At 36.5% G+C, this 13,229-nt stretch overlaps 2 protein-coding genes across 2 annotated transcripts in view; one reads left to right on the forward strand and one right to left on the reverse strand.

Annotated features, from left to right (window-relative positions):
* Positions 1-13,229, reverse strand: part of LOC308259065 (olfactory receptor 52H1-like) — a gene marked incomplete at both ends in the record, with an annotated part of 349,856 nt that overhangs the window by 258,968 nt on the left and 77,659 nt on the right. The gene's annotated exons all lie outside the window — the stretch shown is intronic.
* On the forward strand, positions 4,966-5,937 carry OR52N4 (olfactory receptor family 52 subfamily N member 4; the record flags this gene model as incomplete). The annotated part of the gene is made up of 1 exon (XM_080701993.1): positions 4,966-5,937. One exon carries the CDS (start codon positions 4,966-4,968, stop codon positions 5,935-5,937), a length of 972 nt encoding a protein of 323 aa, XP_080558119.1.

A 13,229-nucleotide genomic window follows, 5' to 3' on the forward strand; every position in this document is an offset into this window, starting at 1 on the left:
ATAAATGACATAAAATATGTATTTTAAAATGGTGATATTCATGTGTAAATGTTATGATTCCATATATTTTCCTCCCACTTTAGCATCGCTAGCTAAATTAAAATATTTTGCAGAAGAAATTATGATGTGTTGAAATTATTTTAAGTTTGTTTTGAAAAGGTGACTGCTTACATTTGTAGTTAATACTTGGGTCATTAACTTGGACATTGGGGAGATTTTTAAATATATTTTAGATGGAACTAAATTATGAGTAATTATAAATTATGTAAAATTAAGGCCATTTTAGTCGTTAAAACTACATCCATGACAAGGAAATATGAGAAGCCTAATGAAAAGTGCATCTAGGACTTAAAAATACATCTTTCAGTAAAGTGCATAAGTAATGCAGAAAACAATGTTTGCTTTTCTATTTTCTGTGTAGGGAATATGTCTATTTCCTTTCATTTCTCCACTTTCTCTGACACATGAATTCATTTTTAAAATGAAATAGAACTATGGACAGGTACTGGAACATATGTAGGCTCAGTATATAATCACAGTGTCTTTGTCCCAATAATTTATTATTTCTATACAAATGTCATTAAGAAATGGAAATAACTTTATCTACTCTTTGCATGAGATACTTTGACTTCAAAAGAGGCAGTGTAATCACATTGTACACTGTAATTTACAATGCAATGTTTGGTTTGAAGCAGGTATTGAGCATTACTGCTAACAGACACTATTCAATTTAAGTGGAATAGAGGGAGAAGAAAATAGTGAACCTGTTGCCTCATTCATACTAAATAATAATCAATTATTGAAAAAGTATTTTTATAAATTTTATTGCAACTGTAATCACTTATGTTTGTGCATATGTATATATATATACATCTGTATGCATATGCATTACTATTGTTTATTGTTTTATATTTATACGCAAAAATATTCATTGTGATATATTCATACAAGCACATTGCATCTAAATTTGTTTGTCTTAATGATATATGTATAAGAAACCTGAAAAACATGTTGACTATAAATATAAATGATAAATTTGCCAAGTTAGAAAGACTTCACTTCTTTGTAATTTTGGTTTTCAAAGAAAATCTCTTCTTATATGGAAAAGACCATATTTTAAGATCTTTTCTCTAAAACACAAACACAGTCTTTGAAACTCCAAAAGCTAACATTTTAGCTTAAGACCAATCCATTTGAAAATGGATGGATCTGGAGAACACTATGTTATGTGAGATTACTCAGATATAGAAGAGAAAGGTCATATGCTTTCTCTCAGAGGGGGAAGCTAGTGAGTAATCAGAATATAAGAGGGACTTTAGATAATGGAGAAGAAACCTCAGTGGAACAAAGTATGTGGTCTAGGGGAGCGTGGTGGGGTGGAGAAGGAGAACTAATGAAGGAAACACTTTCATCGATATTAAGTACATACGTGAGAATTCCAATGCAGGAGAGGGAGTGAAGGAGCTGGTGGGAGGCTCATCACAGGATGTGTGCAAGGATGTCACTATCACCCTAAACTACATTATGAGACAAGAGTGCAATGCACCGATACATGTATAAAAAATTTAAGAAAGCTAATCCACTTAGCTTAAAGAGAAAATCAAGTTATATCTATAAGCTGCTATATATATATATATATATATATATATATATATATATATATATATTTGAAAGTAATTTTTAGAAATTCCTATCTCAAAACTTTCCCTACATATTAATAAGAATGTGAATTTAAGTGTTTTTCATAACTTGAGTTATGGAAATACCTTATCAAATGTAAAAATAAAACAATTTAATAAAATTAGCTTTGTCAAGTGCCAAGAGTTAATTTCCCTATAGTGAACTACACCCACGTGCTTTTTTCTTTGAATTCTCTTTGACTCTTATATGTTCTCCCTGATTCTTTGGGGGTACTCTTTACTTCAAATTTAAGCATGTTTACATCTTTTAAAAACTTTGTGTGGCTTTTATTATATGTACTCTCTTAAGCTGAATATATAATTTTAAAATAATTAAAATCACGTCCTATTTGTTTATTTTAGACTTAATTGGTGTATTGTAATTATATGTCATTCTGAGGTATAGAGCGATAAGAATATCCATGCACATAACACTTGCCATATTTCCCTACACATCCCGCCCTACTCCCTCCTCTTCCCTATATATGTCATTGAGATTGGCATTGGTAGTTTTATATATGTACACACAGTAAATAGCATTATTTACACCATTACCTTCTTTATATCTCTCTACCCCTTCTGCCTCCCCTAAATTTACTCTATTGCTCCATTGGAGTCTCTGCTCCTCTGTTTAAGGACTTTGTTTCACAATTTCTATCTCACTTCTATATATAAAATAAATAAAACATATACCCCTTTGCTTTCTGAGATGGGCTAATCTCTCTTAGCATAATACTCTCAAGTTCCATTCATTTTCCTGAAAATGAAATAATTTTGTTCTTCTTATAGCTGAGTAAAATTCTATTGTATGTGTACACCATGGTTTTGTGATCCATTCATCTATTGATGGGCACCTAGGCTGGTGTAGTTTAAATAATTTATCTTTACTGCCAAAACCAAAGTATTTGTACTGACTTTGTTGTCTATTTTTATTTCAGTTTTTTGCATTTTTTTCTCCATAGTTTTTGATGGTGATACTTTATTTCTCTTTCATAACAATTTCAAATAATACATTATGTGTTTTTTTCTTCTACAGGTTCTCTTATGCATTCCAAGTAATTATATTTATATTATAAATTAATAATTCTTAAAGTCAAGTAAAACGTATGCTGCTTTAATTTACTTACCATGTATTCTTTTATTTAAAAATATATTTATTGTCTAATATGTGTGATCTTATTTGCCAAATTACAAGGATGATTTTCTGAGAGCTGTCATTAACATTAATAATTTTATTGAATTGTAGGGGACTCTTAAATATGAAGATATTTTGTAGTATCATGTGGTAAAATAATTAAATAGAATAATTATTGAGACTAATCAATTTATTGTCACTAATCATGGATGTTTTTAGCTTTGTTACATCAATAGAATTTAGAGGATGACCCAGTATCAAGTCTGAAGTATACTTTAATCTTCCTGATGATGGTTTTGCTTGAATAATAAGTAAGAATTAGCTGCATTTGAGGAAGTGGGCCAAGGGTACACCAAAAATTAGAGAACTAATTATGCCAAAATCAAGAATACGTCAAATAAGCAGGAAATAGCAAACAGGAGATAACACTGTTTCTACCATTGTAGAGTCCTAATAATGCTTCAGATTTAAGCAAATTTGGCCTTTTCTTTAGGAGTTCCTTCTGAGACTAGATTATGTACACAGGTGCTCCCATGACAACTGGTATAATTCTATGACTTTTTAAAGATATGAAGATACATCCTTAAAGAGCATACTTATTAATGCGTTCAAACTGTGATTCTTTACTTTTTCTAAAGAAAATTTCCCTTCCTAAAGTTACCCTCTTTGGGGAAAGGACCAGGGATTAATCCCAGTGGCATTCTACCTCTGAGCTATACTCTCATCCTTACTTTACTTTGAAACAGGAGCTCACTAAGTTGCTGAGCAGCTCTCTAAGTTGCTAAGATTGCCTCAAACCTGTGTTCCTCCTGTCTCAGTATCCTAAGTACTGGGATTAAAGATGTGGCAAGCACTTCCAGCTTGATTTGTTCTCTTGATGTTGCTTTCTTGTGCAGAATTTTTACACAAACTTATTACTTATTTATTTATTTATTATTTGCGGGTTTGGGGGGTGGAACCCAGGGGCATTTGACCTCCGAGCTACACCCCTGCCCTATGTTTTTATTATTTATTTTGAAACCAGGTCTCACTGAGTTGCGGAGGGCCTCACTAAGTAGCTGAGGCTGTCCGCGAAACACAATCCTCAGGTCCCAGCCTCCCGAATGCTGGGATTACAAGCATGCGCCACCACACACGGCTTTTATTACTTTTTAGATTGTGATATCAAAGTATTTTATTTTATTAATGAAAGGCCTGATTAATTCTTTCTCTGTTGGGGCAGAGCAGAAATAAGGATTCAAGCAATGCAAATCAATTTATTTCTTTGGCATAAATTTTTGTAAGCTAAAAAATTACTGTCTTCTTGAGAAATATACACATTGAGCATTTGAAACATGGCATTACTTTTTACCAAGCTTTTTTTAACCCCCCAAGCAATATGATTTTACTCTTAAGAAGTTTCTCTGAGAGGGCAATTCCTGAACATAAAATAAGAAAGATTTGTAGAGAGAATTGAAAAATGGTTTGTTATCATTGATAGATTTAACATCCTAAGCACCATTAACTGATCTTCAAGTTATGACTAGAAGTTGAATTTGAGGAAAAATTTAGAATTGTCCTATAAATGCATGTAAACCAAGCAAGCATGGGGAAGAATAAGAATGAGACACAGAAAATGAGAAAGCTACATCAAAATTTCATTGACTTGTGAAACTCTAGCATCCATTAAGGATTAAACAATTTAATATTTCCAAAGTTCTTTGGACAGTGCCTCAGTAATTACTAACAAGAGTCAGTCATTGAGAATTTTAAAAGTCTAAATCATATCTATTGGTTCATCAGTGCTATGATCAAAGCATTTTTTAAGATCACATTCATAGTGAGATTGTATAATAAGGAATGGTTAAGTATGGTATTCTAACAAAAATCGATTATAAATTATGAAGATGAGAGTATATGTTTTAAATTAATTTATGTAGACTCACTGTAATAAAAACTTGGACTGGCTGATAATAATTTATTGGATAAATCAATAAACTGGCAATATATGAACAACAAATAAACTATTCCTTGGCACTCAGAAAATTTGGTCATTAAGATGTATTATGTAATTGTTAAGAGTGTCAGTGAAGAGAGACAGTAAATGTAACCTATGCTTTGCCTTGTCTTTGTATTACTGTAGGAAAACCCATGTGAAATTTAAACCATTTCATGATCATGCTAATACTAAACAACTCAGATCTGACCCCAGCTTCATTTATTCTGAATGGAATCCCAGGACTAGAAGACATGCACGTGTGGATTTCCTTCCCTTTCTGCTCCATGTATGCTGTGGCTCTGGTCGGGAACTGGGGACTCCTCTACCTCATCCGCTATGAGGAATCCCTACACAGACCCATGTACTACTTCTTAGCCATGCTTTCTCTAACTGACATTGTCATGTGCTCTAGTACCATCCCTAAAGCTCTCTGTATCTTCTGGTTTAATCTCAAGGAAATTGGATTTGATGAATGCCTTGTCCAGATGTTCTTCATCCATACATTCACAGGGATGGAGTCTGGCGTGCTCATGCTCATGGCCCTGGACCGCTACGTGGCCATCTGCTACCCTCTGCGCTACTCAACCATCCTCACCAATCCTGTCATTGCAAAGGCTGGGCTCGCCACCTTCCTCAGAGGAGTGTGTCTCATCATTCCTTTTACTTTCCTCACCAAGCGCCTTCCCTACTGCAGAGGCAATGTAATCCCCCACACCTACTGTGACCACATGTCTGTAGCCAAGCTATCCTGTGGCAACATCAAAGCTAATGCCATCTATGGCTTGATGGTTGCCCTTCTTATTGGAGGCTTTGACATCCTGTGCATCACCATCTCTTACACCATGATCCTACGGGCAGTTGTCAGCCTCTCCTCAGCAGATGCCCGGCAGAAGGCCTTCAGCACCTGCACTGCCCACATCTGTGCCATTGTCTTCTCCTACAGCCCAGCCTTCTTCTCCTTCTTCTCCCACCGCTTTGGGGGCCACACAATCCCTCCATCATGCCACATCATTGTGGCCAATATTTATCTGCTTTTGCCTCCCACCATGAACCCCGTTGTCTATGGAGTGAAAACCAAGCAGATACGAGATTGTGTCATCAGGATCTTTTCAGGTTCTCAGGACACCAAATCTCACAGCATATGAGTCAGCATTTATAAGGGGAAGACAAGAAAAAAAAAATGACATCTACTGTCCTGTTTTGGCGGGATCTGATAAGATTCTTAATCCTGCATGAAATAGTACTTCTATTTTAAACACACACACACGATGGCTCTTGTTGAATTATGCATTTTGCAAGAAGCACCTTGAGAATTTCAATGTGGCTGGCATGCCTAACTACCTTTCTGTGAATTCCCGGCCTTCTCACTCCTGTGAAGAACTAGTCTCATTAGTATGCCACATTTCCTTTAACAAAACCTAATTAAAAAATCAAATAGAAGGACATGAGCTGAGTCTATTTTCAAATAGTAATTAAAATTTCTAGATTTATGGCAAGTAGTTATTTTCCTTTACAAATATATGAGATATGTATAGTTCTTATCATTACTTACCATACTTACAGTATTACTTAACCACAAAGGAAAGGGCTTGAAATCCAGAATTCTTTCTAATAAAACAATAGGTCTTCTATGGACAAGGCTATTGGAGAGATCAGGGATATCTCTTCACTTCTAAACGTGACTATCTATCCCACAAACAATATTCTAGCCTCTACCTTTCTGGAGTTAATCTAAGTCAAAATGGTTTTGGATATCTTCCCCTGACAAACTATTTTCCAATATTATTACACATTCACATCATTGTGGTGGGGACTTCCAGAAGACAAATATTCATATCTTGTAACCCTTTAAAGGATGGTCACTGATACAAACCAACCAGAATGACAAGTCTTAGCTCTCCATTTGTTTCTTATTATTTATTAATCTATTCATAAAGAAAAGAAGATCAAGCTCAATCTTAGCTAAGCACATATTTGTTAACTGTATCCATGCAACAGAGATTGGAAACCAGTTACTAATAAATCTGAGCCTTCTCTTCTCCATGATAAGTACTTCCAGATTTTTCGTCTATTACGTCCAATGGGCCATTATCACTTTTTTTCCCCCAGCACTGGGGATGGAAACCAGGAGCATTCTACCTCTGAGTTACAACCCCAGCCCTATTTTTTATTCTTTACTTTGAAACGGAATTTCACTGAGTTGCAAAGGGCCCCACTAAATAACTGAGGCTGTCCGAGAACCTAAATCATGATCCTTCTGTCTCCACTTCCTAAATTCTGGGATTATATGCATGTGCCACCACACCCAGCTCTATCACTTTTAATTTTTATTTTTATCTGTAGGACATATTTTCTTCTTGTCATCTTTTCAATATAACATAAATGTTTTTAGGTTAATGGGACACAAAATCACTTCTCCCCCAAAGACTCATAACTCCTGGAAAAATATTAGTCCTGAGTGTCAAAAACAAGATCCAGTTTTGAAAGCTCCAATTGTTAGAAAAATAAATGTTTTAATTGATATTTTTTGAGACAGGTGAGGATAAATTTTATATATGTTGTAATTTGGCAAAGTATAATTAATTTTATTTTTCAAAGAAAAGAAAATAAATTATTATTCTACAAATAGATTGTCAGTGCACGAACTGACACTAGTTATTGTGTGTGTGTGTGTGTGTGTGTGTGTGTGTGTGTGTGTGTGTGTGCGTGTTACTGGGGTTCCTGGAAGCTCTTCTACCTCCAGGCTACACTCCCAGACCTATTTTTGCATTTTTATTTGGAAACAGGGTCTCCTAAGCCAGCGCGCGCGGCTGGCTTCGAACCTGCACAATCCTCCTGTCTCTGCCTCCCAAGCGCGGGGATTACAAACTTGCGCCACCATGCCCAGCAAACTGACACTAGTTGTAATTTTTATTTTAATCTCAAATTGAGATGTTCTTTTTTATTGGTGCACTGTATTCATACATCTTAATTGGGTACAAGATGGTAAAGGCATACATACACACATCACTTATTTAGCCCTTCACTATTTCCCACCCCATTCCCCCCCCACCTTCCTCCTTCTCATGTTTGGCTTACTGATTGACTTTGATATGTTTATGAATGTACATCATGTACATTAGAAATTTCCCTCCTCTCCTCTCCCATTGTCCTCAGTTAGGTCACCTTATTTGCTCATTTATTGTTTTTCCTTTTTTTTGTCTAGAGTTCCTCCTATGACCCATTTTCTCACTAGCTTCCCCATATTAGGGAGAACATCTGAGTTTTTATTTTTTGTGACTGACTATTCTCACTTAACATAACTTCTCCATTTCCCTGCAAATGATGTAATTTTGTTCTTTATGGCTGAGTAAAATTTCCCTGTGTACATAGTCCATAGTTTTATTTTATCTTATCTTATTTATTTATTTATTTATTTATTTATTTATTTATTTATTTTTGCAGGTCTGGGGATGGAACCCAGGGGCATTTGACCTCCAAGCTATACCCCCTGCCCAATTTTTTATTCTTTTTACTTTCAAACAGTCTCACTGAGTTGCAGAGGGCCTCGAGGCTGTCCGTGAACTGCGATCCTCCAGTCTCAGCCTCCTGAATGCTGGGATTACAAGCATGCGCCACCATTCCCAGCTTCATATTCCATAGTTTAAAAAAATCCATTCATTTGTTGATGGACATCTTGGCTAGTTCTATAGTTTGGCAATGGTGAATTGTGCAGCTATGAACACAGATACACATACATTAGTTTGGTAGTTTGGTTTACATTCTTTTAGGTAGATACTCAGAAGTGGTATTGCTGGATCATATGGTAGGTTCATTCCCATTCTTCTGAGAATTCTCCATACTATTTTCCCAAGTGGATGCACTAATTTGCAATCCTGCCAACAATGTATTAGAGTAAGTATAGTATCATGTCATTTGCAAATAGTGAAAATTTTAGTTCTTCCTTTTTTATTTGTAGTCTTTTGATCTCCTTTTCTTGCCTTACTGCTCTGGCTAGAATCTTAAGTACTACATTGAAAAGAAATGGTGATAGTGGACGTCCTTGTCTTGTTCCTGTTTTTAGGGAAACTTCTCACATTTTCCCCATTTAATATGATGTTGCCTGTGGGCCTATTGTAGATTGTATTTATGATATTGAGGTATGTTCCTTCTATTCCAATTCTCTGTAGTGCTTTTAGCATAAATGGATGTTGGATTTTGTCAAATGCTTTTTCAGTGTCTATTAAAATGTTCATATAATTTTCATCTTTGGTTCTATTTATGTGATGAATTACATGGATTTATTTTTCTATGTTGAACCAGCTTTGCATCCCTGAGATATACCCTACTTGGTCATGGTGTATGATTTTCTTGATGTGGTTTTGAATGCATGTTGCTTGTATTTTGTTTAGCAGTTTTGAATCAAAGTTTATCAAAGATATAGGCCTGTAGTTTTCCTTCTTTAAGCTGTATTTATTTGGTTTGGGGATTAATGTGATGTTGGCTTCATAGAATGTATTTGGGAGAATCCTTTTTTTTCTTTCTATTTCATGAAATAGATTGAGGAGTATTGGGATTAGCTCTTCTACAAAAGTTTTATAAAATTCACTTGGAAAACCATCTGGTCCTGGGCTCTTTTTTCATGGCAAGCTCTTTATTGCTGTTTCAATCTTTTTGATTGCTATCGGTTGGTTTAAATTTTCTATATATTCTTGACTCAATTTATGGTCCAATGCTAAGACCATCAGACTCCTGGAGTGCTTTGCTCAGCTGTGTCCTATCAATTCTTTTGTGCCTATTAAGTCAGGGATATTTTTCTCATGGCTTTAAATAGGCGTGAAGCCATTTATTGACCATGTAGTAACTATAAAAAATTACTGAGTCTTTTGTAGTCAAAACAACTGTTTTCACAATGATCAGAAATTGTCTAGATGCAATCTCAGTGACCATGTTAACTGCTAATTTAAATTATGGTTTCTGAAATCAAGCTGATCCCTGTTTTTGCAACAACCTTGGAGTCACTAGACTATTGTGACCATAAAAAAAGAAACAGTATTATCCAGCTATTTCTGATTTGGGCACTCATGGGCAGTGATCCAGGTTTGATAACTGTACCTTATGCTTTTATCATTCACTCTGTGTTAAAGCTAAACTCAACAGAAGCAGCCTCCTAGGCTTCAAGTCCCTGCACACCCTATCTCATCCCAATGTTCTGCTACACTGTCATCTTTTTAGGCCTATGATATGAAATGACAATTCCAACCATCTCAGGTTTCCTCACTGTGCTGTACAATGTGATTCCTCCTGCCCTTGGCCCCATATGTACTCAAGAACAAGTTCTCAGGAAGGGCTTATGCAAGCTGCTCAGGCTGGACTTCAAGAAGAACAACTAATGTGGAGAATATATGCACACTTTCAAACTTTTTCCAACTATTAACCCATTGCATTCTCCAGCATTGGCCAATGGTGAAAAGAAAATAATAAGAACACTGCAGCAGGTCTTCAGGTCTCTGAAAAAGTCAGTTTTTGTTGAGGCTGTGGGCAAATAGGAACTCTTCTACATTTTTAGCAGGATTTCAAACTAGTCCAACCACTCTGAAGATAAGTGTAGAAAGTCCTTAGAAAACTGGGAATGGATCAACCATATGATCTGGCCATACCATTACTGGGTATTCTTCCCAAGGGTTTGAAACCAGAGAAATACAGTAATACATGCATGCCCATGTTCATAACAGCATAATTCACAATAGCCAAACTATGGAACCAAACTAGATGTCCATCAACAGACAAATGGATTACAAAATTATGGGAAATACACACCGTGGAATTCTACTCAGTAATAAAAAAAATTAAATTACATCATTTGCAAGAAAATGAAAGGATCTGGAGAATATTATGTTAAGTGAGATTAGCCAGTCACAGAGAATGAAGGGTCATATGTTTTCTTTAATATGTGCAGGATAGAAAGTAATTGGGATACGAGAGAGACTCCAGATGATGAGGAGAAACCTCAGGAGAGCTGGGGAGGAGATATAAGGGTAGGAGTGGAGGAAGACTTAAGTTCATTAATAGGAATACTATCATAGATTATGTGTATACATGTGAATATATACCAATATCAGTCTGGGTACTCTGTATTGGGAGGGAGGGAAATGAGGAGGGGGGCACCAGGACCAGATGCATGTATGTCATTGTCAACATGATTTACATTATTATATGAGACTATAATGCACCAATAAAGGCACAAAATCTCAGAAGAACACTGGAAATAACATTTGAATTCTCTGGGTGACAAGCAAAAATCTTTACCAAAAAAGTGGACATTTGACTTTATCATTCGCTAGGAACCCAAGGGAACGACATGGAGTATGTAGTTTATTATATCATCTATTCACCACGGCTAGAACCTCAAGACAGTGTGGTATAGACGTGCTTACAGCAAAGATTTGCCAATATCTACCTTCAAACTGGAAAGCTTGTCTTTTAGTATCCGATGTAATTACTGGTGGGTGGTGGCACTTCAGTTTGTTTTTGCTTTTTGCTTCAATATGCTTCATATCTGTGTTAGTGAGCAAAGGAATATTTCATGGTCAAGGTTCCAAAGGAAAACAGAACCAACAAGATATGTATATTGTGACGGGTTATTCATTAAATTGGTTTACACAATCAGAAGCTAGGTAGTCTCTAAAATGGCTGTCTGCACAGTCCAAGGGGCTGGAGCCTCAGAGCACAAAGGGACAGTGATACAGACGCAGCACAAGAGAGGAAAAGGCCTGAAACTCCTTGGAGAATCCGTACTGGAAAAGCAAAGGAGCCAGAGCTTATGCACGTCCTCTGGTGATAGCAGCCCAATAGATAGAGGCACCCACTCCAGGACAAGAGCACTGGCCTCCACACTGCTTCTTCCTTTCACTCTCTGCTTGTCTGGGCTCCCAGCCTCGTGGGTGGTGATGCCCAGATCTAAGGCATGATTTTCCTGTCAATTTGCTGTTTCACATGCCAGTCAGCTCATCAATACACCTTAAAGTTTCCTAATCTAGACATTGCTCAGTCCGATCAAGTTCATAATCTAGATTAACCATCACAAATACTCATTGCTCTAAGAATATATGTAAACCTCCAATTAATAACCGAAAATATGCTCAGCATCACTAGTCATTTAGTTATTAGAAGGATTCCAATAAAAACACAATAACATATCCTTACACCTACTACAATATCTGCAATGTGGAAACCAGAAATAATTTAGTGAGTAATTACAGGTAAATGGGTACACTGGAGCCTTGATGCATTGCTGTTTTGATGTTAATTGCTACAGCAGCTGTAGAAATAAGCTTGCCAATTATCCAGCAGACACAATTCCCTTTGGACCAGCATTTAACTATTGAGTATACCCAGCACAAGTGAAAGTAAGCATTAGAATAGAAAATTGTTTATGAATCAACATAGTAACACTATTAGTACAAAATTAGAAACCCTCTATATTGTCTTAAGCTGCTACATGTATAGAAAATGATGTATGTTTATTTGTGCAAGGCATTATCATTCCATTAAAGTAGTACTGTGAGATACCAGCCTCTGTCATAGAGATTATGGCATACTGTCTAATCATGTATCCCATAATCTCAGGTGGTACTACTCAATTTATACAATAAAATTTAATTTTTAAAAGGTCAACCTGGTCAAGGAATTAAAGAAATGCTAACTTATGACAATTAGATTCAAGAGTTTGTGTTATAAAGAAGTAAATAAAAGAATAAATCTTCAAAAAAATGAACAAGAGATGAAACTTTGGCACAGGCTGCAACACACATGAAATGAACTTTGAAACTATTCTTTTTAAAAAATACTATTAGCTGGGTGTGATGGTGCATGCTTGTAATCCCAGCATTCAGGAGGCTGAGACTGGAGGATCACGGTTTGCAGACAGCCTCAGATACTTAGTGAGGCCCTCTGCAACTTAGTGAGACCCTGTTTCAAAATAAAGAATAAAATGCCTGTAATCCCAGAACTTTGGAGGTGGAGACAGGAGGCTCACAGGTTTGTGGCCAGCCTCAGCAATTTAGACCCTGTTTTAAAGTAAATGAATAAATTAGGGCTGTGGGGGCAGCTCAGAGATAGACTGTCCTTGGGTTCCATTCCACTCCCTCTCCCCCCAAAAAAGATGAGCACCCCAAAGGCAAAACTGGGGAGGGCCAGGAGCCCGGTGCAGCCAGCATCCCATGGACTCTGATCCTTCCTCCCTGGCCCCAGGCAGTCCTTTACCTCTTCCCAGGACTATGACTCAGCCTGTGATCTCTAGATCAACTCCAAGGCCAGGGCTTCAAAGAGTAACTTCACCAGGCATGGTGCATACATCTGTAACCCCAACTACTCAGGAGGCTGAGGCAGGAGGATCACAAGCTCAAGGTCAGCCTGGCAACCGAGTGAGACCCTGTCTCAAAATAACATTTTAAAA

This window comes from Muscardinus avellanarius (genome assembly GCF_963383645.1).
Source record: "Muscardinus avellanarius genome assembly, chromosome: 1".
NCBI lineage: Eukaryota > Metazoa > Chordata > Mammalia > Rodentia > Gliridae > Muscardinus > Muscardinus avellanarius.